Raw genomic sequence first — 24,561 nt, forward strand, 5'->3', positions numbered from 1 at the left:
AAAAAGAAATTAACAAGTGTTTACAAAGAGGTAGAGAAACTGGAACCTTGAAATGATGCTAGTGGGAAATGTGCAATGGTGCAGTTGCTTTGGAAAACAGTTTAGCATTTCCTCAAAATATCAAACAGAATTATCCCATGGTCTAGCAATTCCATTCCTAGGTATATTCCCAAAAGAACTGAAAACATCTGTAATCTCAGCACTTTTGGAGCCTGAGGCAGGAGGACTGCTTGAGCCTAGGAGTTTGAGACCAGCCTAGGCAACATAGGGAGATCCTACCTCTACAAAAAATGAAAACTTAGCTGGGTGTAGTAGTGTGCACCTGTGGCCACAGCTACTCCAGAGGCTGGGGCAGGAGGAGAGCTCAAGTCCAGGTGGTAGAGGCTGCAGTGAGCCATCATCATGCCACTGCAGTCCAGCCTGGGTGACAGGGCAAGACTCTGTCTCAAAAAAAAAAAAAAAGAATTGAAAACAAGATTCAAATAAATACTTACAAGAATGTTCATAGCAACACTATTCCTAATAGCTCAAAAGTGAAAACAGCCCAAACATCTATCAACTGATAAATACATCAATACATGTTGTCTATCCATGTATTAGATCCATACATATCCAATAGCTGGAATATTATTCAGCCATAAAAAGAGTAAGTATTGATAGATGCTACAACACGAATGAACTTGAAAACATGTGCTAAATGAAAGAAGCCAGACCCAAAAAAACAAATATTCTATGATGTCATTTATATGATATCCCCAGAATAGGCAAATTCCTAAAGACAGAAAGTAGAATAGTGATTGCCAGGGGTTAGAGGAGAGGGCAGGAATGGGAGTGACTGCTGATGGGTACAAGGTTTCTTTTAGGGGTGATGAAAAAGCTTTAAAATGGATATGGTGGGGCCCGGCGCTGTGGCTCATGCCTTTAATCCCAGTACTTTGGGAGGCTAAGGCAGGCGGATCATGAGGTCAGGAGTTCAAGACTAGCCTGACCCACATGGTGAAAACCCCGTCTCTACTAAAAATACAAATATCACCTGGGTGTGGTGGCATGTGCCTGTAAACCCAGCTACTCGGGAGGCTGAGGCAGGAGAATCGCTTGAATCCGGGAGGTGAGGTTGCAGTGAGCTGAGACCGTGCCACTGCACTTCAGCCTGGGTGATAAGAGCAAAACTCCATCTCAAAAAAAAATGGACACGGTGATGGTTGCACAACTTTGCAAATGGTTTTGTAAAACCACTGGAATATATGCTTTAAATGGGCGGACTGTGTGGTACGTCATTTATGTGTCAGTAAGGCTTCTCAGGGAAGGACATCCTCTGTAATTGTCAATGGGTCACAGTGGACTCTGTAACGGTCACTGAGTAGGGGGCTTCAGTCCACAGAATTACTCATTTTATCAGAACAAAACAGAAATATCTCAAGCAATACCATTCCTCTTTTCTTAACTGCCTTTTTCTAAATGAGGTTTCCCACTGAACCTCTTTTCCTTCAGCTCTTTGGACAATCTGCGATTGTTTTCACTTTGTGATTCTTTAATGTCTGCTCTGTCTGGACTGGAAACTTCATGAGGGCAAGGACTATGCTTTGCTCATTACCGAATCCCTGGGGCCTGCAGTATCTAGCACAGTCAGTTCTGAGATATTTGCTGAATAAACGAGCTTTGAACACCCAAGGAACCAGACCAAAATAAACTGGGTATTTCCTCAAGTTCCTGGATCAAAACATCATAGCCTACAAATGGAGTCCATTTTTTGTTTCTTGTGTTTTTTTTCCAAGATGGAGCCTTGCTGTGTCACCCAGGTTGGAGTGCAATGATGCGGTCTCGGCTCACTGCAACCTCTGCCTACCAGGTTCAAGCAATTCTCCTGCCTCGGCCTCCCAAGTAGCTGGGACTATAGACGCATGTCACCACGCACAGCTAATTTTTTGTATTTTTAGTAGAAACAAAGTTTCACTATGTTAGCCAGGATGGTCTCGATCTCCTGACCTTGTGATCCGCCTGCCTCAGCCTCCCAAAGTGCTGGAATTACAGGCATGAGCCACAGTACCCAGACCTACCATATCCATTTCAGAGTTTTTACATCACCCCTAAAAAGAAACCTACACACGTTTATTTTGTACATCAATGGGAAGAACTCTGTACACATTTTTTGTTGCTGTTGTTGAGACGGAGTCTTGCTCTGTCACCCAGGCTGGAGTGCAGTGGCACAATCTCGGCTCACTGCAACCTCGACCTCCCGGGTTCAAGCGATTCTCCTACCTCAGCCTCCCAAGTAGCTGGGACTACAGGTGTGTGTCACCACACCTGGCTAATTTTTTGTATTATTAGTAGAGACAGGGTTTCACCATGTTAGCCAGGATGGTATCCATCTCCTGACCTTGTGATCTGCCTGCCTCGGCCTCCCAGAGTGCTGGGATTACAGGCGTGAGCCACCGCGCCTGGCCTGGAGTCCATTTTACTCAGCGGTTTTCCCCAAATTCAGCAACAATGAGGCAAGTGCAGCCTTGTGCAGGGCCAAGGAGCGAGAAGGGAGAAGGCAGAGAAGGGAAGAAGCCGGAAGGAGGTACGGGGCTGAGTGGCCTGGCTGGGCAGGGCCAGGAAGACAAACTTACTTTTGTAGATTGGCCATCTGCTTCACAGCTTCCACGGCCCCTGGCAGAGGCTCAAGTTCAAAAAAGAAATTCTTTGACTCCCAAATGCTGATGGCCTTCTCCTGAGAAGTTGAGAAAAACAAGTTACTTCTAGGGTCCTCAGCACTTTACTGCCCTCATCTCAGGGAGTATATCCAGGCTATGGGGGGAGGGGTCCCACAGTCTTCTCACTTCCCCAAGGACATAGCACACACCCAAGGACATATTTCCTGGGGGAAGTGCAGAGAGTGTGTGGGCTTCGAGCCCCTTTCCAGAAAGGACCTGGCTTCTGTCGGGATCCAGCAGAGACCAGCTAAAATGCCAGGGCTATGGAGCTCTCTGGGACCTGAGGCCAATTGTCAGAAACTGCATGCTTGCTAGGCTGGATTCAACTGGCCAGAAGCATTGTGGAGACTGAGGCTGGAACAGCTCTTGCTGTGGCAGTAGAGTCCTTAAACTTAAGAACTGGAGGGACTCAGAGATCTTTAAGGGCATTGCTGTGCCATGACGGACAAGGGGGAGGAGGAGGCAGGGTAAAAGGACAATTTAGGGAGTCCAGGATCCTCCCCACATCAACCAGAAGAGCTCTGCTTTCATCTGTTTTATATGTCAAGGTGCCAATAAGTACATGAAAAAAAAAAGGACTCTGCTGCTTTTAGAGTTGCAAAGCAAAAATGCAGACCCTCATTTTACTTATGAGAAAACTGAGGCTCAGAATGGGGAAGAGATCCACCTGATGTCACACAGCAAAACAGCAGCTGAGCTGGGAGGAGAACCTCCAACTCCTAACCCCCTCCTCCCCACTGCCCCACCCCCACTGCCTTTCTCCTTTCCCCTTTCTGCTACTGGGCCAGAGTGCAGCACCTTTTCTAGGGTCAGGCAAGGGGAATGTGACAACCAGAGGGGAGACACATGTCAGCCTACGAGAAGCAGGAGCCTAAATCCCGCGTGTGCAGTGCAGGCAGTGCCTCCGCCAGGTCGTTCTGCACGCTATGAAAGACGCCACCGTGTCCCATGGATGACTGGAGGATGCTCTGAGAGCACACCAGCAACACGCTTAAGAACCACAGGGACTAGGCAAATGCATGCTTATTACTGAAACACATTTGATCCTCACATCCCACATGGGGTACTGTGAAGTTCAAAGGGAATACAGACAGAGCAGAATTTTGAAAACAGAAATGCCTACATACACAAAAGGAGCCACGTGTGGGGGTGTTGTTTTAACCACAGCTATTGGGCCAGCTCGGCCAAGGGGAGGCCCAGGGATGTCTGCAGCAGCAAACCATCCTAAGGAAGGGAAGTAGGGGAAGCCAGCAGACTACTCCCAGGGTACCCTTCTTATTGCCATGTGCCTTTGCCTTGTGCTTGGAAACCAGTAACCCCGCACTTGCAGAGCCTGCACATTTGCACAATGAACTGGAAAAGCCGCTGCACTTTTCAGAGTTGGGGGTGGGCTGTTTCCACGATAATCCACTCCTGGGTGGATGTACAGTGCCCAGACTCCCAATGCCAAGCGCTGTCTATACATGAACGCTCACGGCACACTGGAGCCTATTCCTGAGGCTGCAGAAAGTACTAGGATGTTTTCTCCAGTTTAAAGCTCATCATTAGGCATCGGCCATGGAAGAGCTCGGCACACTGGGCTCTGGGAAAGTCACCTTCTGAAGGGCCTGGTGTTGATGCAGACAAATGGCACTTGGTTTCCTTTTTGAAAACCTGTCCCTCAACAAACCACATTACTGATGAGGCATCTTTTTGAAGTCAGAAGAAACGTCACTTGTTAGAGATAGCAGGACAGAGAACAGGACTCTGGAGTGGGGAGCTCTAACTCTGCTTGGGAGGCAGACAGACTTAGGTTTGAGTCCTGACTGAGCCCCTGAGCAGCATGTGACTTGGGGCAAGTTTCCTCATCTGGAAAACAGAGATAATATCTACCCAACAAAAGAGAGGATGCAGTGAACTTGTGGCTAAAAAAAGGGCTCTTGTAACTTCCTTCTCTTTATCAGATCCTCCGGCAGCGACCCTAGGTGGCCAATCGAGGGATGCCAGAAAACACTCAGCCTCTTTAATTTTGTGCATGCCAAAATCCCCTGTTCCTTTTGCAAAATACTTCAAATTTACCAATCAAACTCTGCGTGTAAACGTCCCTCTTGGATCTTTCTTTCCCCTCTATCCATCCTGAACAGAACCCCTCGGGAGTCAGAGGGGAGGGGTTGAGCTCAGGTGTTTAGGAAGGCCACCTCTGCAAGGGGATAAGACATGAGGCAGCCGGGCGCGTGGCTCACGCCTGTAATCCCAGAACTTTGGGAAGTCGAGGCAGGCAGATCACCTGAGGTCGGGAGTTCGAGACCAGCTTGGCCAACATGGAGAAACCCCATCTCTACTAAAAATACAAAATTAGCCAGGGGAGTTGGTGCATGCCTGTAATCCCAGCTACTTGAGTGGCTGAGGCAGGAGAATCACTTGAACCCGGGAGGCAGAAAATGCGGTGAACCCAGATGGCACCACTGCACTCCACCCTGGGCAAGAAGAGCAAAACTGTCTCAAAAAAAAAAAAAAAAAAAAAAAAAGACGAGGTGGATCCCACCTCACCTTGACCACTGACTCGCTGTGTGACCCCCAGAAAGTCACAAAACCTCTCTGGGCCTCAAATACCACTGGAAGCTATGCTTTCATGGACAACGGTAAAAAAGATGGGTAAAGATACCCATAAAAGTCCGGAGGACAAACGAGTGGGAACGTGATGGCGGTCTGGGTGAAAGAGGACAACTTAACAACGTTTATTTATCTAAAAATTTAACAAACGACTTGAGGCCAAAATATACCACAAATTAACGTTAAAGTCAGCTTCAGATGGAGAGTCAGATACATTAACACTTTGTACTCTCCCGCATTTTCAGAAGCCCTGGATGGCAGCCAACAGATCCCGAGCGCAGGGCTGTGTCTTCCCGGTGGGCTGTGGCCTGTGGCCCGTGGCCCCTGGTCCCCCCCACCTCGACCTGACCCTATTCTACCAGAGGGCCACCGCGAGGCTGGGGCGCTGACCGTCCAAGGTCACCCGCGCAGGGGGTGCCCTGGGCCACGGCTGGGAGGCGACCTCGTTTTCCCGCCGCAGCGGCGCGGGGTCTGGGCCCGGGGCGGGAAGGGGGCCCGGGGCGGGAAGGGGGCCCGGGGCGGGAAGGGGGCCTGGGGCGGGAAGGGGGCCCGGCGCGGGGCCGGGCAGGGACGCTCACGCTCAGCCCTGGCCGCAGGCGGCCGTACTGCTCCGACACCCAGAAGCCGCGCCGGTCCTCCAGCGCGATGAAGGGCTGGTCGGGGAAGCGCGCGCGGAACTTCCTGAGGAATCCGCCCTCGAAGTCGGCCAGCACGCCATCCATGTCCACCAGCACCCGCAGGGCGCGACTGCCCGCCAGGCCCGGCCCACCCGCCGCCCCGCGCCACCCCGCGGGAACCGCCGCGCCACGGGGCCGCCGCGCGCACCAGCCGCCCAGCCGGATCATGGCCCAGCGCGCCGGCCCAGCGCGGGCGCGGGGACCTGGGCCGCGCGGGGCTGCCGCGGCCGGCCAGTGGACATGACCGCGGCGGAGGACAAGCCCCCAACACTTGGAAACGTGCGGGGCGCGGAGCTAGGGACGCGGGGCGCGGGCGCGCAGGTACCGGCCCCAGAGCGAGACAACGGCGCGCGCGGCCCTTAAAGGGACAAGCACCGGAGGAGGCGGAGCCCGGGGGCGGGGCTCGGAGGACTGAGAGCCCTGGGCCCCCGGCGCTTCTTGAAGGTCCGCATTCCCGGGCTCTCCATTCGCGTCTTCTCCCTGGACCCTGGGCCCAAACTACCTTCTCCCACTGCATAGGGGGCCACGGAGGAGCAGTGCAAACCGAGGAGCGGGCCTGTGTCGTTAGACATTTCTGAGCACTTACTGTGTCGCGTGTGAACCAAATAGAACAAAGTTCTGGCCATCCTGGAACTTACGTTTTAGAAGGGGAGCCAGACAACAGCACGGAGAAGCCAAAACAGGGTGATGTGTGCTCTGAAAACCTCTGCTTCATTTATAGCGAGTGCCTGCGGAGAGACTGATAGAACCAGTAACGTGCTAACATCTAATTGCCTTAGTAAAAATGATTCTCAAGTAAATATATGAATATATATTATATATTATGTACCCCTGTATAGTCTGCTTTTTTTTGGAGACAAGTTCTTGCTCTGTTGCCCAGGCTGGAAGCAGTGGCGTGATCCCGGTTCACTGCAGCCTCGACTTCCTGGGCCCAAGGGATCCTCCTGCTTCTGCCTCTTGAGTAGCTGGGACCACAGGGGCATGCCACCACATCCTGGTATTTTTTTTTTTTAGAATTGGGCTCAAGCAATCCTCCCATCTCAGCCTCCCAAAGTGCTAGGATAACAAGAGTTAACAAGAGTGAGCTACCACCATGCCCAGCCCACTTTCTTTACAAGAAAAAAACAAAACAAAAACCTTAAAGAGCATGGTGATGGGATGGTGGAGACAGGTGGGGGGATTAGCAGGGGTGGGCAGGGAGGGCCTCTCCTAGGAAGTGATGCTGAAACAGACACGATGAAGAGAAAGAGCAGAGCAGCACCGCCAGGGTTGACTCCCGGGGCTTGCAGAGGAGTCGGTCGGTCGGGGTCTGTGCCCACAGAGACATGAGGCCGAGCTGGGTCCAGGTCCTGACAGTACTGTCCATCTGCCTGAGCGCCGTGGCCATAGCCACGGGGGCCTAGGGCCAAAGGAAGCTGCAGATCGGGGTCAAGAAACGGGTGGACCACTGTCCCATCAAATCTCATAAATGGGATGTCCTGCATATGCACTACACGGGGAAGCTGGAAGATGGGACGGAGTTTGACAGCAGCCTGCCCCAGAACCAGCCCTCAGGTAGTGGAGGACGCTGACAGGGCCCTGCTGACCTGGGCAAGGCCCCATTGTGATGCGTGCCATGACCTCGGAATGCCACTTATGCCTAGCACCTGTCTGCTCTCTGGCCTCACTCTGTGTTCTACAGTGGCTACACACACACAGTGGCATCTGTGAGCACTTCTGTGTACTCAGAGATTTTCTGCCTGAGAGGCATAACCCAGGCCAGCTGATTCATCAGAATCAGGTGAGTGTGACCTGCTCTCTTCTCTCCATGCTGACTTGGGGGCAGTGGCTATGGTGTGGGCTATGCTGGCCTCTGGGCAGCTGCCAAGGAGGGTGATCCCTGAGCACTCGGTGCCTCTTCTACGCTGCCCGTGTAGACGATTGTCTCTTTCGTCCCCATGGTGGCTCCGTAGGGTGAGTGCTGTCCCAAATGTACCCATTCGACAGGTGAGACTTCTGGGGTCAGAGAGGCGGTAATCAGTCTGGGAATCCAGACATGATCCTAGGTTTTGCTGTCAGCCTGCCTTGTGCTGAGAGGGACTTCAGGCCTGAACCCTGTGGCCTCCCTGCTCTACATCCCAAATCTGTCCAGGGTTTTCCATCCCGATGGGGCAGAAACTGGCCCTGGCAGAGCCACTGGGATGAATCCACAAATTGACTGGGATGAATCATCAAAACACCTCTGTGGCCTAAGCTGGGTCCTGATGGTCGCTGTGGGACCCACTGGGCACACACAGTCTCTTGTCCAGGAGTGAATGGGGAGCCTTCAGCCTTTGGGCAGTTGTGGAAAATGAAGAATCCCTGAAGGGCTGGCTGGAGGGAGACTCTCTCTCCTCCTCTTCAGAGGGTCCAGGCACTGAGGTTCTCCCCAAGTATTTCTTTCTCTGTCTGGTCCTATCGAGTCCTCACCCTCCTTTTGCCCCGAGTGTTCCCAGAAGGGATGGTCCATCTAGGTGTTCTCCAGGACCAAGGACCCACTGTTCTTCCTCGGTGACCCAGGGAGATGAAGCCCCCTCCTATGTGGAGAGCTCAGAATGGTGGAGTCTGCCGTCCCTTCCCCAGAGACGTGGTTTCCACGAGCACAGAGGCTGCTTTGGAGACAGTAGATCATTTTCATTCCCCCAACCAAACACCCTTCTGCTCAACTGGCGTTATTCCTAAAGTGGCTTCGCTGCTCTGACTGAAGGGCCATGGTAGCCCAAGTGATGAGTGGAGTAGGATGGAGCACTCAGGAGAGATCCTGTTCCTTGTGGGAAACTGGACATCTCTGTGGTCCCTGAGAATCTCAGGAGGCCGACTGTACAGAGACCTCTGGTCCCTGACCCCAGTCTGCCTCTACATGTCTGGAGTAGCCCATCATGGGCCCTTCAATTTAGGCAAGGAGACACCATTCAACCTGCCAGGGCAGGTGTGTGCCTGTTTCATGGCATTTGGGGACACGGGATTATCTGACCAGGTCCCACTGTTCTCACGTCCTTGAGAAGATGCCCACCCCAGCTTGGGGTTTGAGACTCCAGAGACCCATGGAGGTGTGGGCCACTGCGTCTGGCCCCTTTTCACCTGGCGGCAGTGGTGGAATGGGGGTTACGCAGCCAGCCAGCATCTGGGAGCCCAGTGGGAGCGGTTCAGGTGTTCTCTGAAGTTCTCAGGTGCAGTGTAATCTTTAGATGATTTTGTCTCACAAGATGGAGATGACAGAACATACATTACAGGAGCGAGAGGACATCATTCTCAAATATGAGAAGGTACAGGTCGGTCTGCTCCTTGGAGGGGGACCTCTGCCAGTGCGCCCTGGTCAAAGGGTTTTGGGCTCCCTAGGAGCACAGGGTGGGGACGGGTGGCCAATGCCCCAGGCCTCTTGTACCCTTTACCTTGGGCCCCTCAGCAAGGCTCCCTCTGGGTTGCAGGGACAACGAGCTGGGCTGCCAGCGGACATGGAGCCTGAGCCTGTGGAAATCCACAACCGCGCGGATCGGTTTGGAATTGTGCAGTGAGTCCTCTATGCTCCCCTCAGCCCCTAAAGCACCTATCTCAGCTCAGGGATGGGTTTGCTTTTAGAAAAAACCTCCTGAGGCCCTGAGGCCATGTCTCCCCAGGTCCGGCCAACCTCCTTCCCAGGGTCAGACCTCCTCCCTGGCTCCCCTGCAGGCCCCACCTGAGGTTGTTAGGCCAGAGGTGAGGGGCCCATCCAGGGAGCGGGTGGGAATGGAGAAGGGGCTAGATCAGGCCCCTGGGCTCTCAGCAGTTCCATCTCCAAGTTAGCACAAGAGGAGCAGGGTAGCCTGAGGGTCTAATCCTGTCCACTGACAGACAACCCCAGTGAGATCCAAGGTTTGTGGCCATAGGGTGAAGGGACACCTGCCCCAGCTTCGGGGCTGTTGTTGAGGGCCCACCTGCCCCTGTTCTCCCCCATTTCCCTAGAGCCATAGCCCTCCCTGTCCCCATGGGGAAAGGGGAAAGGCACAGGGACAGTGGGGGCTGTGGCCCTAGGGGAATGAGGGAGAAGACGGGCAGAACCCTGTTCTGGGCATCTCACGGTGAGGCCAAAATGGCAGCAGAGCTTGCAGCTAAAGAGCCTAGGTCCTCAGGCCTGTAATCCCAGCACTTTGGGAGGGCGAGGCGGGTGGATCACGAGGTCAAGAGATCGAGACAATCCTGGTCAACATGGTGAAATCCCGTCTCTACTAAAAATACAAAAAATTAGCTGGGCATGGTGGCACGTGCCTGTAATCCCAGCTACTCAGGAGGCTGAGGCAGGAGAATTGCCTGAACCCAGGAGGCGGAGGTTGCTGTGAGCCGAGATCGCACCATTGCACTCCAGCCTGGGTAACAAGAGCGAAACTCCGTCTCAAAAAAAAAAAAAAAAAAAAGAGCCTGGGTCTGGTGCTGGGAAGGGATCTGGGGCTAGGTAAGAGGAGCCCAGCCTGGCGCCCACCCCTCAGGGATCATAGCATGGAGAGACAGAGGATCCCGGGGGAGGTAGGGTGGAGGGAGCGTATGAGCCCTGCCACTTCTAAAATGGAGGGTGTGTGGCTCGGGTGCAGGGAGAGGCAGGTGGACGCTGGGAGGTCAGACCTGCGAGGGCCTTGGGTGTGTAGGGGGCGATGGGTCCCGGTTACACCCTGGGTGCACTGCACAGGTCTCAGGCCAGGCTCTGGAGACCCCGGCAGTTCCACATCACGTGAGCACTTTGAAGGGACTCCTGTCAGGGCCCGGTCACCCACCCTGGGAAGCCCCTATCCCATCTCATGGCCCACCTTTCTCAGCTCTAGCAGAAAGCACCACCTCTAGGCCAGGAGGGGCACCCCATTGTGCAGCCTGACTGCCCCCCCACACCAGGGGCCCCAGTAACCCAGGCCAGGCTGGCCCTGCACTCCCGCTCCTCCCAGGTCCTGGCCCCTCCTGGGAGTCAGCCCCACAGGAAAGCCCCCGTCCTCCCTTCCCTGTGCCTTTTTCCAGGCTGAGCCCTGAGCTGGATGGGACAGAGCCAGTTCTTTCTGGGGGTCGGCTCCCAGACCGGACGGCTCCAAGCCCTGTGCAGGTCCTCAGCTCTGCTTGGTTCCCTTACAGTGAGACGGAGCTGCCCCCTCTCAGTTCCCGGGAGGTCAAGGTAAGATCCTGATGCATGGGGGGCCTGACCCAGGGACAGAGGGACTGGGCAGGTGGTGGGTGAGGTGGAGGAGGCAGCAAGCCTGGGTGGGGGTGGGTGGGAGCAACACGCTGTCACAGGGAGGGGCAGCTTCCCTGCTGGACCTGACCCCAAGTCACTGTATCTCTGGCAGTTTGATGAAATTCCAAAGTGAGAATCAGAGTCGTGGCTTGGGGGCAGCTGCCCACTTGTGTCAGAACCCCACCTAGAGGCTGGGACCTGACCTATGACTGGTGTGTCTGTGGCCTGAGAATGGCACATCCCAGGGACCCAAGGCCAGCCCACTGGCGCTCATTTGCTGAAAGGCTGTCAGCCCTTAGGGTCTGCCATTCCCTGGCTCCTTCCAGCTGGGTCCCACCAGGGCTCCAGAACCCAAGACGCAGCATTCACGGGCTGCTCTGAGAAGCCTGGCGGCTCCGCTAACTCCAGCATTCCTCCTTTGACAGCAAATTCGGCAGGAGCTGAGACGCAAGACCAAGTGGAGGGAAATGCTGGGCGAATGGGAGAAATATAAGAAGAGCGAAAAAGTAACGTGTGGAGGGAGAGGCCCCAGAACCACTCTCTGCAGGGACAGGGGACAGGCACCCGTGGCTGTGGCCTGGCACCCTCAGCCTCTCAGAGGGCGGGTGGCACACTGTCCTCATGCAGAGGACCACAGGCCTGGTCGCCAGCTTTGCTACCCGTTGGTGTGAGAGTCACCTTGTTCGAAGGGAATCTGAATCTAGGGCTGGAGCCACCGGAGCTCAGGGCTAGGGCAGCCTCCTGGTGACCGAAGGAAGGAACAGGTCCAGATCAGAGTTCAGGACTCTGAGTGCCCATTTTCTCCTACAGTCCTGGGAAGGGAGACCCTGCCCCAGCTTGACCTCACCTCTACTGAGGAATCACGGGGCCAAAACTAATAATTTACAGAATTCTCGGGATCTGGTCCTCGTGGGGGTCGCCCCTGGCCCGAGTCACCAGATCGTTTTCTGCCCACAGCTCATTCGCCGTGTTTACAAGGGCATTCCCATGAATATCCGGGGCCAGGTGTGGTCGGTCCTCCTCAACATTGATGACATCAAGGCGAAAAACCCCAGCAAATACCAGGTATGCTAAGCCAGAGCCCAACAAACAGGCCAGGCCGTGTCAGGGGCCCAGGTCTCCAGCTGCAGGGAACGAACATCAAGCCCCACTTGGGGCATGTGTGTGCTGGCCAGATGCACATCCTGGGCATAGATGGCCACATAGACACCACAGAGGAGCTTGGCTTTGGGGACCCTCCCCGGCTTCAGAAACAAGCCAAAAAGCAGCTTTCTGCAGAAGGAAATCTTCCTTCTTTCCTTCCTTCTGGAAGTGCTGACTGTGGGATGACTGCATTTTGGGGCAGGGAGTCTTCCCTCTGTTCTGAGGCTGCTTCCTCCTCTTGGCCCTGCCCTACAGCTCATGAAGGAGAAGGGGAAGAGGTCCTGTCAACAGGTGCACCAGATCGACCTGGACGTGAGGAAGACACTCAGAAGACACAGTCTTTTCCAGGAGCGATATGGCATCAAGTAAGCCCACGGGAGCCACAGGGCCCCAGTGGAGACGGGGTGAACCAGAGGGATGGGGACTTCCCTGGAGCAGAAGCCAGGGTCACCCAGGAAGGATGACAGAGCTGCCAAGTGCTCTCCTGGCCCAGGAAGCAGCCGGCACCAGGGACCGAGCAGCTCCCAGGTTCCAAGCCCTGGGCCAGGCTGGAACATGTGGGGCCAGAAGCGAAGAGGAACCTGAGGAGACAGAAGGCAGCAAAGAAAATCATGCACAATGGGGAAAGGTGCTCTCCCTGAGCCATGGGAACCCATGGTAGCACCCACGGGAGGGCAGCAGGATGGAGGGCCCATGAGCCTCCCCAGGCAGCACTGACAGCACCAAATGCTGGGGGCACTCAGGGTCCTGGAAACTCTCATCCGGGTCTGCTGGGAATGTAATATGGCACAGCCACTTTGGCAGCCAGTTGGGCAGTGGCTCACAAAGCTCAACGCACTTGAACCACAGGTCCCCAAAGTGTCAGATATTGAGCCCAATGACTTGGAAACTGACATCCACATGAAACCTGCATGCCACATTCACTGCTTCATTCATCATCACTCACACACAGAACCTTTGGGGATGACCATCAGCATGGGAATGGGGCGAGGAAGGTTGGTTCTCCCTTGAGATAGAAGACTCGCTGAGAAAAGGGAACGAGCCAGTGATGCCCGCACGAACGTGGGTGGAACCTAGATGCATTTTGCTAGGAGAAAGAAGCCAGACTCGAAAAGCTACCACTGTAGGATTCCTATTCATAGGCCATTGTGGGAAAGGTCAAACCAGAGGGACTGAGAACCGGTCTGGGTGACCAGGAGCTGACAGAATGGGGAAGGCGGGCTGCATAGGGGCCACTCTGGAGTTGTGGAGGATGAACGAGTCGCTCCAGGAGGGGCTGGAGCAGTGGCCGGGAGACTCTGCACATTGGGTTAGAACCATGGCAGAACTGTACACCCAAAGACTGAACTGGCGTGTGTGCAAACTGAAAAAAAAGTCAATCAAAGCAAAACTGATTAGTCAACTCACTGTCCAACTTGGATATCTGCATTTCATAGATGTGGACTTTACTGAAACATTTCTTAAACAGTCAAAGGCCCTGAAGAGCTCACCGCTTGTCTGGTGAATCATCTGAACGTGAAATGGGATTTGCTGTTAGGATTTGTAGACAAAGTGAAACTAATAGCATCTCCACAAAAGAAATGAAAGCCCCCTTTCTCTGTCTCCTAGGCAGAGGGAACTATTCCACGTCCTGCTGGCCTACGCAGAGTATAATCCGGTGAGTATTCTGGGCAGTGACCATATTCCCATATTCACGGCCATATTCCCTGGTGTGGGTGTCTATTGGGGGTGTCGTTGCTTCTTTCCAAGTCAGTATTTGTGAGCCACCAGGATATAGAAGGCATGACTCTAGCTCACTGCTGGCATAAACTTCCAAGCAAGGGGGGTGGTCTCAAGGGGTCAAACTGAGTCACAAAGGAGTCAGGGCCCTGACTCCTGGTGTCACCTGGGCCCGACCACCACTTCTCAGAGCAAGAAATGACACCTTCCTCCTGGGGCTGCCCACAAAGCCCAGGAGCTTGGCGGGGTCGCACGCAGGACAGTGCTCTCAGGAGACATTTCGATCAGTTGCTGAAGTGTCTGATGGACATGGCTCTTGTCTTGAAATGAAATGAATTTGCATCCTGAGGAAGCCTCTTGTTCAGAGGAAGCCTCCCCAGTCACCTCTGTCTTCTCCAATGACATGAGTCCTCCCAGGTGACCTCAGCACCCAGGTGATATCCTTCCATGGTGATGTCCTTCCACGGTGACTCTGACTCTTGCAGGAGGTGGGCTACTGCAGAGACCTGAGCCAGGTGGCCGCCTTGTTCCTACTGTACCTTCCCGAAGAGGACGCATTCTGGGCACTGGCACAGCTGCTGGCCAGTGAGAGGCACTTCCCACAGGGTAGGTGGACAGGTGCCCCTGGGACTTCTTGCTACCAAACCTGGGGATGCTCACCCTGGCCAGGTGATCTCAACTTTCAGTGAAGGCACCTTCCTGTGTCGCCAGCTTGTTGGGAGCCTTTAGGATGTCTCTGCTGAGGGTCCCACAGGAGCTGGGGGCTGACCCCCAGAGCCCAAGTCAGACGCCTTTCATCCCCATCAGCAGAGGACATCTCATCCTCCCTGTGGCCGCCCTGTGTGTCCTGGAGCCACGCCCTCTGGCTCTGATTCTGTGCAGCTGACTCTCCCCTCCCTGAGAGTCTTCCTGCCCTTCAGCTGCCTGGGCTCCAGCTGCCCTCGGTCCCCACAAATGGGCTGACTGAGCCCAGATGGCAGCATCTTCCCCCATCCCGTGTCCTCTGGCCCGACGCCACTTCCAGGAGATGACCGAGAAGCCCAGCACCCACTCTGTTCTGGCCACCCTCTGTCTTGGCCTCAAAGTCAGCCTTGCCCTCCCAGCACCCTGGCCCAGGAGGCCTCCAGGAGCACCTCCAGCCAGGCTCCAGGGGATGTTCCCACCCCTCCTCCCCAGGGCCAAGGCAGCATCGTGGGGTCAGCAGATGGGAGGGTGGGAGGCCTCGGGGATTGGGGGCCTCTGCAGCTGCCCAGCTCTTCCAGCTGATGGCTCCACATCTTGGGAGAGGGCTCTGATTTCATGATGAGCTGGGGGCTTCTCAGGATTCCACAGCCCAAATGGCGGGACAGTCCAGGGGCTCCGAGACCATCAGGAGCATGTGGTGCCCTCGTCACAACCCAAGACCATGTGGCATCTGGTGAGTTTATGGTCCTCTGGACTCTTCTCCAGAGGCCCTGCATCACGTGGGGCTGGAGGAGCGGGGGGGCTGGAGCCCCCCGGTGGCTGGTGACAGGCTGAGTGGCAGCCAGGGCCCGACCTGGGACGTAGGGTTCTCCGTGGGCTGGGATTTGGGTATTTTTTTCCAGCCCTGGAGGAGACAGAGGCACAGGGACTGGGGCCCAGCTCCCGCAGAGCAGGACTAAGGGCAGTGTGTCCCCCGGGAGTGTGGGAAGGGGAAGGTGTTGTGGGGAGCCCTGGACACCGCCCAGTGTTCTGCACTTAGGGAGGGGTCTTCAGTGGGTCCTGGAAGAGGGAGGTTTCTAGAGCAGCCCAGGGGGCCCTGAGCACCTCTGTTCCTCCCATCAGGACAAGGAAGGGCTAGGCGCACAGGCTTCCTCATTAGGCTGGCTTCTCCGGATGCTCAATGATGAGGTAAGGAGGCACAGGGAGTCTCAGGGACCCTCCTTGCCGTGCAGTGCCCTGCTTCCCCAGCTCGGGGGTCCGGCCCACCCCCAGCCCACAGGAGGCCCATGCGGGTCCCCACAGGACACACAGCAAGACCCTCTGCCCCAGAAGGATCATCCCAAGGCAGAGGCCGGGGCTGAGGACCAACCTCATGGGCAGACTGGGCCAGGATCTGACTTGGGAGGGCTCAGGGAAGCCTCAAGCCCTTCTCTCCAGAAGCCACATCCCCAATGAAATGAGTGCCCCCCATGAGGAGCTGCAAGACCTTGTCTGACCCAGCCTCCCAGAAGGGTCAGGCCACCCTCATGGGGAGGGTCACTGACTCTGGGGACTGAAGCCCCAATGGGCCCAGCTTAAGCCCCAGCCTCAGCCTGGAAGGGCCAGGTCCTCCCACGCCTGCTGTCCCCACAGATCTCTCTCGGCCTCACCCTGTGCCTCTGGGATGTTTATGTATTGGAGGGGGAGCAGGCGCTGATGCCCATAACAAGAATCATCAGCAAGGTTTGGAGGAGTAAGTCCATCTGTGACCTGGGGAGCACTGGGGTCAGACCCCAATTGACCCGAGGGAGCTTCCTCACACTGTCCTCATGATCCTCAGTTCTGGCCCAGAGGGAGATCTGCCCGGGTGGGCTGGGAGGGCACAGTGACACCGAGTCCATCCCCCACATGACCCAGATGAAAGTCGGGAGTGTGGTGAGCACTTCCCTGCCCAGGCCGCCCCCCAGCCACAGCCTCCTGTGCACATCTGGACCACTGAGGCGGCCACAAAAGGATCCAGCACCGCCCAGTGGGAGACTGAAGTGGCCACGGGGTATGGGCTCTGACCCCTCCCAGGGAACTCTCCTGGCCTGATGCCCACCCTGTCCCTAGAGCGCCTGCTGAGAACATCAAGGTCTGGCCTGTGGGCACGCTTCCGGAACTTCTTTTCCGGTACCTGGGTGATGGATGATGAAAAGGTGTTAAAACATCTGTGGGCCTCGAGGCCCACAAAGAAGCACAAGGACCTGCCATCCCCAGGTGAGCTCCAGTGCCAGGTCCCCTCCCGAGTCACTCTCTGGGGAAGTCAACAGTGGGGAAATGCCTGGGAGCCCCAACCCTACTACCTGGCCCTCCCTCTTCAGCCTTTCTTCCTCCTCTTCCTCCTAGACTATAAGAAAGTACAGTAGGCCCACCGGTCCTCAGGGCAGGCGCTCAGTGCATGTGGACTGGATGTGCTGTGCATGCAGGAGGGGGATGTGGGCAAGACCCTCCAAGAAGCCTCCTCGCACTTTCCATGGTGGCCCGTTGTCCCCCTCATGGGGCCCTCAAGGGCACCGGAGGAGCCAGACCCATTTGTGGGAGCCCCTGTCCCTCCCTGTGAGCACTGACAGCCTCAGAGAGCAGCAGAGGCCCCTTACTCCTGCACAGCCCTTCAAGGGTGCCAGGACCACAAGCCTTGAGTCAGGGAGATGAGGGAATCAGTATCCCTGACCCCCAGAGCATTCAGGGAAAGGACGCAGGTGGGAACCTGGTCCCAGAGGCAAGCCCAGAGTTCAGCCAGATGTGGGAACGGTCAGTGCTGGCATGGACTGGGCAGTTCAGGAGAGCAGAGGGTGACCCACGTCCAGGCCCAATCACCCACTTTGGAGACAGATCCCCATGGGAGGTGGCAAGGCGGCTGGGTGACAGCCAAGGCCCCTCCCACCTGAGTTCTGCCTGGCGGCTGCAGCCCTGAGAGGAGGGTGTGTGGCAGGAAGCCCCCAGCCAGCCTGGACCCTGGGGGGCAGTCCCAGGAGCCACCTGCCATCCTCCGACGGCCTCCTCACCCCAGGTTGCACACTCCCCTCCCTCTGGAATCAGCAGACTACAGGCGTGTCCTCAGTGTCAGACCCCAGGCACGTGGGGCCCAGCCCGGAAAGGCCTACATGGGCTCACTGGAGACGCCGACCACATCTGTTTTCCTTTCAGCCAAACCCGAAAAAGGGTCCTCGGCACCCAGGCCCGTGCTGGCTTCACCTGGCAGGAACACCCTCTGCAAGGGGGACGGTCAGCCCCCTCCCGGCCCAGCAACCCAGTGCCCGCAGACCATTTGGTCAGCTCCCCCACCACAGGCACCTCATCCTTTCACACCCTGTCCTGGTGGGGCAGTCCATGAAAACACCTACCCTGTGTCCAGCCCAGCCTTGGCTCAGAGAGGACCTCGCCATTCCTGGCGATATATAGAGTGGAATTCAATGCCCCAGCTCCCAACGGACCTGGATGTGGGGGGCCCTTGGTTCCCCCATTATGATTTCGAGAAGAGCTGCTGGGTCCGTGTCCCTTCCGACTGTGTCCTGGACATCCCCGGGACCATGGGACAGGCTTAGCCCAGGAAGCCCATGGGGACCCCGACACCGGGCCCTGCCCAGGCCCATCAGGACTAAGAGGAAGGTCGGGAGATATCCCCACTGCAACATGGGCACCTGTATTTGGCCCCTTCACCAAATGACTGTGACTGGAAGGAGCCAGGGGGCACCCCGCCAGCTCCCAGCCCTAGCCCTAACACTAACCCCTGACCTTAACCCTAACCCTAACCCTAACCCCGCAGCCCCAGACACCTTGGAAAATCCCATTCAATGGGGAGGCTTGTCCCATCAAGGCCACAAGAGAGAGAGAGGAGCATGGCATCCCCGCAGCCCTCGCCAGCCAGCAGCATGCCCCAGGGCCTCTGTACCAACCTTTGGGCGTGTTCCCCTCCCAGGGCACAATTCTGAGGCCAAGAGGGGCCTGGCCTAGACCCCCAGCCCTGGGACGAGAGGGGCACCAGGGGTGTGTTGGGCTCCCAGCTGTAGTCAGCGTGACCATGCCGGGGACCCTGGTGCTGGAGAGCTCTGCCACTGTCCCAGAGGCCGGGCGAGGCTAAAAGCCTTGCAGCCACTGCTGCAGCTTCGCCACCACCAGCTGCCTTCCAGCTGCCAGTGCAGGCTTTCCCAGTACTCCCACCAAAGAGAATTACGACGGAGGATGATGCTGGTTCTGAGCTGAGCAAAACGGCACACCCTGTGGATGGAGCTGGCTTCTTTCCCAGCCACCTCGTTTGCTGGATGGGCCCACGGAAGGAGTGGCCTTGAGACGGGCATGGGGACTAAAGAGGCTCAGCATCCTGCACCTGCCCTTACCAAGGCTCACCAGGCTGACACCATTGCTGAGCACCCTATTTGTGGATGAGATACACCCAGTATCTGGGATGGCACCATTTCCCAGGAGGACCAGTTGGCCACCTGCTGACAGGCTGACCACCCTGTGGAGGGGACGGAGATTGGCTTTCGCTGCCCTGAGCCACAATGTGGACATGGACCTGCCGGCCCTGCAGTGCACACGGCACTGATTCCCACCAGGACACCCCATTCACAGCTGGGGACGAGCAGCAGTGCGCTCCCACCTCAGGGCCTTGGCTCTGCCACCTCTACTTGGAATGTTCTCAGTTCTAGAAGCATCTGGGCCAGGGCCAGGGCTCATGGCTGGATAAGCACCCAAGGTCCCAAACAAGCCTCCCAACCTCGTTTTACTTTTTGGGAAACTTATGAACATTTCTCGAGATGTGACTTATGGCCCTGGTAAGTGCACAGCTCAAAAGACATTCAGCGATGGAACACACCAGCCCCCAGATCACAAAGCCAACCATGCCCAGCCCCTCCCCGGGCCCCCAGCCCTGAAACCAGTGTTCTGACTTCTGACAACACCATGAGCCTGCCTTTTGTACTTTACACTCATGGAAAGATAAACACCTCCATGTTGTAAAATAAACACATACTGTTGAAATAACTTTACATATATACCTTCCATCCAGCTTCCCCTAATAATGACATTTTGCGTTACCATGCACATTTGTCAAAAGTAAGAACTTTAGGCCGGGTATGGCGGCTCACGCCTGTAATCCCAGCAATCTGAGAGGTGGAGGCGGGAGGTTCAGGTTCACTTGAGCCCAGGAGTTTGAGACCAGCCTAGGCAGACCCTGTCTCTAAAGAAAAGTAAAAGAAATTAGCCAGGTATATTGGCATCTGCCTATAGTCCCACTTAGTCAGGCGGCTGAGGTGGGAAGATTACTTGAGCCTGAGTTCCAGAAAGCAGTGAGCTATGATCAGTCACAGACTGAACTCCAGCCTAAGTCACAGAGTGAGACTTTATCTCTTAAAAAAAAAAAAAAAATTAACATAGGCGTAATCCTATTAACTAAATGATAACATGAACCATTATCTAAGGTTATTAATGCAGTAATTATATGAATATGGTAACATTTATTCAGATTTCACCCGTTTTTGTCTAACTTCTCACACCGGTCCCAAGATCCCACCTCCGACTCACCTTCTGCCTTCAGCTCATGTCTCCTCGGCTTCCTCCAGATGGTCCCGCCAGACACGCACCTGGGCTGAAGGGTAGAGCTGATTGCTCCTGGGCTCCGCACCTCTGCAGCATGTTCCGTACTGGGTACTGTGGACGATGGGAACATAATGGTAGCTATCTGTGTAAACACAGAAAAGGACCCTAAAATTACAGTATAAACAATAAAAATGGTACACCTGGCCAGGTGTGGTGGTTCATGCCTACAATCCCAGCACTCTGGGAAGCCAAGTTGGGAAGATCACTTGGGCCCAGGAGTTCTAGACTAGTCTGGTCAACATAACAAGACCCCATCTCTCCTTTTTTTTTTTTTTCTGAGACGGTCCTGCTCTGTCGCCCGGGCTAAAGTGCAGTGGTGGGATCTCAGCTCACTGCAACCTCTGCCTCCCAGATTCAAGCGATTCTTCTGCCTCAGCCTCCCAAGTAGCTAGGACTATAGGTGCATGTCACCATGCTAGGCTAATTTTTTGTATTTTTAGTAGAGACGGGTTTCACCGTGTTAGCCAGCATGGTCTCAATCTCCTGACCTCATGATCTGCCCTCTTCAGCCTCCCAAAGTGCTGGGATTAGAGACCTGAGCCACTGCGCTCTGCCATCCCATCTCTTCTTAAATATCAGTTTTTAGAGATTGTACAGCTGTATGGCACAGCTCCATTATAACCTTATGGGACCACCATCCTATATGTATTCTGGTATGGACTGAAGTGTCGTTATCTGACAGGTGATTGCATAAGTAATCTAGAGATGATTTAAAGTATACGAGAAGATGTACTAGGGATATATGCAAATACTGCACCATTTTATATCAGGACTTGAGCATCTGTGGATTTTGATATCTGTGGGAGATGGTGAAACTGATTCCCCACATACATTGATTGACAACTGTATACATTTCAGGCCCCACAGAAGGTTCTAATCCCTGCACCCTCAGCCCCAGGTAAACTCTGTTATTGAGATTAGTTTGCCTGATGATAATTTCATATAAATGGAATCACACATTATCTATCCTTATAGGTCTAACTTCTTCGCTCACACATGAGTTGTGTGAGATTCATTGGCGTGTGTAGGCATATGATTGTATTCATTTTCTTTGCTGTATCGTAGTCTAGTCTTGAATGTACTATGGTTTTTTTAACCATCCTTCTGTGACAGATATTTGGGAAGTTTCTAGTTTGAGGCTATTACAAATTATGCTGCTATAAGGATTGTTGTATTTTAATGAAGATATAGACACATCTGTTAAGGTACATGTGCAGGGAGGACATTGCTGTCTCAAACTCCAAAGTGCTGGGATTACAGGCATGAGCCACCACACCTGGCTGAAATAGAATATTCTCTTTTTTTAGAGATAGGGTCTTGCTATATTGCCCAGGCTGGAGTACAGTGGCTATTCACAGGCGCGATCCCACTACTGATCAACACGGGAGTTTTGACTTGCTCTGTTTCCGACCTGGGCCGGTTCACCCATCCTTAGGCAACCTGGTGGTCCCGGGAGGTCACCATATTGATGCTGAACTTAGTGCGGACACCCGATCGGCATAGTGCACTACAGTCCAGAACTCCTGGGCTCGAGCGATCCTCCCACCTCAGCCTCCCGAGTAGCTGGGGCCACAGGCAAGCCACGCCACGCCCTGCAATAGAATATTCTTTAGTGAGGTCTGCTGGTGACCATTTTTTCTGTTTTTGTCTGAAAATCTTATCTTGTGTTATCTTTGAAATATATTTTTCATGGGTATAAAGTTGTGGGTTGATAGTTGTTATTATTACTTTGAGACAGGGTCTCGCTCTGTTGCCTGTGCTGGAGTGCAGGAATGTGATCTCGGCTCACTGCAGCCTTGACCTCCCAGGGCTCAGGTGATCCTTCCACTTCAGCCTCCCCAGTAGCCGGGACTACAGGCACACGCCACCATGCCCAACTAATTTTTGTATTTTTTGTAGAGACGGGGCTTCGCCCTGTTGCCCAGGCTGGTCTCTAATTCCCGAGCTCTAGCAATCCACCCACCTTGGCCTTCCAGAGTGCTGGGCCATGCCTGGCCATTAGTTACTTTCTATAGCACACTGAAGATTTAATATCAGTCTTCTGGCTTCCATTGAAACTGTTGAAAAAATCAGCTGTTTATGTGGCACTCCTTTTTCTTTTTTTGACAGAGTCTCGCTCTTCGTCCAGGTTGGAGTGCAGTGGCACAATCTCGGCTCAGTGCAACCTCTGCTTTCCAGGTTCAAGAGAATCTGAGGCAGATTCTCTTGCCTCAGCCTCCCAGGTAGCTGGGATTACAGGAGTGTGCCATCATGCCTGGCTAATTTTTGTGTTTTTAGTAGAGACGAGCTTTCACCATATTGGCCAGGCTTGTCTCAAACTCCCATCCTCAGGTGATCTGCCCGCCTTGGCCTCCCAAAGTGCTGGGATTACACGCATGAGCCACCGCGTCTGGCCAAGTGACACTCCTTTGAAGGTAATCTGCTTCTCCCACCCCTAGAAATTTTTAATAATTTTCCTTCATTTTTATTTCCTGAAGTTTTGTTATTAATAATCTGTGTGCAGATTTCTTTCTATTTCTTTTGTCTGCAGTTCATAGTGATTCTTGAATTAGTGTGTTGATTTCTGTTATCACCACAGGAAAATTGTCAGCCGTTAGCTTTCAAAATATTTCCTTGATAAATTCTCTCTTCTCCTCTTTGGTTACAATTGATTAGATTAAAACCAAAACTGACCAGCCTGGCCAAGATAGTGAAACCCCGTCTCTACTAAAAATACAAAAATTAGCCGGGTTGTGGTGGCATGTGCCTGTAATCCTAGCTACCCAGGGCTGAGGCAGGAAAATTGCTGGAACCAGGGAGGCAGAGGCTGCAGTGAGCTGAGATTGTGCCACTGCACTCCAGCCTGGGGGAAAGAGCAACACTCTGTCTCAAAAACAAAACAAAACAAAAAAACTAAAACCAGGGACCAGGGCCGGGCAAGGTGTCTCATGCCTGTAATCCCGACACTTTGGAAGGCCGAGGCGGGTGGATCACCTGAGGTCAGGAGTTCAAGACCAGCCTGGCCAACATGGTGAAACCCTGTCTCTACGAAAAATACAAAAATGAGCCGGGCATGGTGGCCCACATCTGTAGTCTCAGCTACTCAGGAGGCTGAGGGAGGAGAATTGCTTGAACCCAGGAGGTGGAGGTTGCAGTGAGCAGAGATCACACCACTGCACTCCAGCCTGGGCAACAGAGTGAGATGAGACTCTGTCTCAAAAAAAAAGGTTATGAATGCTTGATGAACTACATTTGTTAGAATATTTGTTGTAGAATACTATACATTGATTTATAAACAATGTTAGATTAATTTCATTCACTGGATTTCTGATAATTAACTTACTGATTTTACCACACTGATTTGTTGTAATTAATACGACTGGTATAAAAAAACTGACATTTCCCTTAAAATTAGGAGCATAATTCAAGAAACTTCTGATAAAAATTTATTTTTTATTTTTTTCTTGAAAAGGAGTCTTGCTCTCTTCCCCAGGCTGGAGTACAATGGTGTGATCTCGGCTCACTGCAACCTCAGTCTCCTGGGTTCAAGCAATTCTCCTGTCTCAGCCTCCTGAGTAGCTGGGATTACAGGAGTGGGCCACCATGCCAGGCTAACTTTTTGTATTTTTAGTACAGATGGATTTCACTATGTTGGCCAGGCTGGGCTCGAACTCCTGACCTCGTGATCTGCCCTCCTCGGCTTCCCCAAATGCTGGGATAACAGGCGCAAACCACCGTGCCCGGCCAATTTATTTTATCTTCCATGTAAACTAAAATGACTCTATCAAGTTAATTCAGAAATACAATGCAGGGTATTAGTTTGGCACAGCTGGGTATTCAGGCTAATGTAATATTCTTGTTATTTTTAAATTCTTGTTTTGACTTTACTTATATGTGGATCATCAAATTTCAAAAGATTAAATGACAATACTCTTAGCAGCAAGCTTCCCTAAGTATATAAACATTCTAGCCGGGCGCGGTGGCTCACGCCTGTAATCCCAGCACTTTGGGAGGCCGAGGCCGGTGGATCACGAGGTTAAGAGATCGAGACCATCCTGGTCAACATGGTGAAACCCCGTCTCTACTAAAAATACAAAAAATTAGCTGGGCATGGTGGCGCGTGCCTGTAATCCCAGCTACTCAGGAGGCTGAGGCAGGAGAATTGCCTGAACCCAGGAGGCGGAGGTTGCGGTGAGCCGAGATCGCGCTATTGCACTCCAGCCTGGGTAACAAGAGCGAAACT

General features: G+C 53.9%; 2 protein-coding genes across 3 annotated transcripts in view; one reads left to right on the plus strand and one right to left on the minus strand.

Moving 5' to 3' along the window:
- Positions 1-6,133, minus strand: part of LOC135275741 (5'(3')-deoxyribonucleotidase, mitochondrial) — a 35,941-nt gene extending 29,808 nt beyond the window's left edge. For both annotated transcript variants that reach the window (XM_064378242.1, XM_064378241.1), the window contains exons 1-2: positions 5,867-6,133; positions 2,613-2,713 (exon numbers count right to left, since the gene is read on the minus strand). In XM_064378242.1, the coding sequence (XP_064234312.1) occupies positions 2,613-2,713; positions 5,867-6,133 (368 nt within the window). The remainder of the gene's footprint in view (positions 1-2,612; positions 2,714-5,866) is intronic.
- A 2,942-nt stretch (positions 6,134-9,075) lies between these two features.
- LOC135275740 (TBC1 domain family member 3G-like) lies at positions 9,076-18,405 on the plus strand. The gene is made up of 13 exons (XM_064378236.1): positions 9,076-9,249; positions 9,412-9,494; positions 11,075-11,114; positions 11,600-11,680; positions 12,132-12,239; positions 12,573-12,682; positions 13,926-13,974; positions 14,522-14,642; positions 15,359-15,453; positions 15,843-15,908; positions 16,353-16,452; positions 16,812-16,958; positions 17,889-18,405. The coding sequence occupies exons 1-13, from the start codon at positions 9,172-9,174 to the stop codon at positions 18,284-18,286; spliced, it is 1,476 nt and encodes a 491-aa protein (XP_064234306.1). The 5' UTR covers positions 9,076-9,171; the 3' UTR covers positions 18,287-18,405.
- Positions 18,406-24,561: the final 6,156 nt, after the last annotated feature.

This window comes from Aotus nancymaae, unplaced genomic scaffold, assembly GCF_030222135.1.
Source record: "Aotus nancymaae isolate 86718 unplaced genomic scaffold, 86718_ANA_hifiasm-v0.15.2.pri h1tg000018l, whole genome shotgun sequence".
In the NCBI taxonomy this organism is placed as follows: domain Eukaryota; kingdom Metazoa; phylum Chordata; class Mammalia; order Primates; family Aotidae; genus Aotus; species Aotus nancymaae.

Excerpts from the sequence above, each read along its gene's own strand:
- LOC135275740 (XM_064378236.1), top strand. The coding sequence starts at position 9,172 with ATGATTTTGTCTCACAAGATGGAGATGACAGAACATACATTACAGGAG. Across the intron at positions 9,250-9,411 it reads TCATTCTCAAATATGAGAAG|GGACAACGAGCTGGGCTGCC; the intron begins GTACAGGTCGGT and ends TCTGGGTTGCAG. Across the intron at positions 12,240-12,572 it reads AAAACCCCAGCAAATACCAG|CTCATGAAGGAGAAGGGGAA; the intron begins GTATGCTAAGCC and ends CCTGCCCTACAG.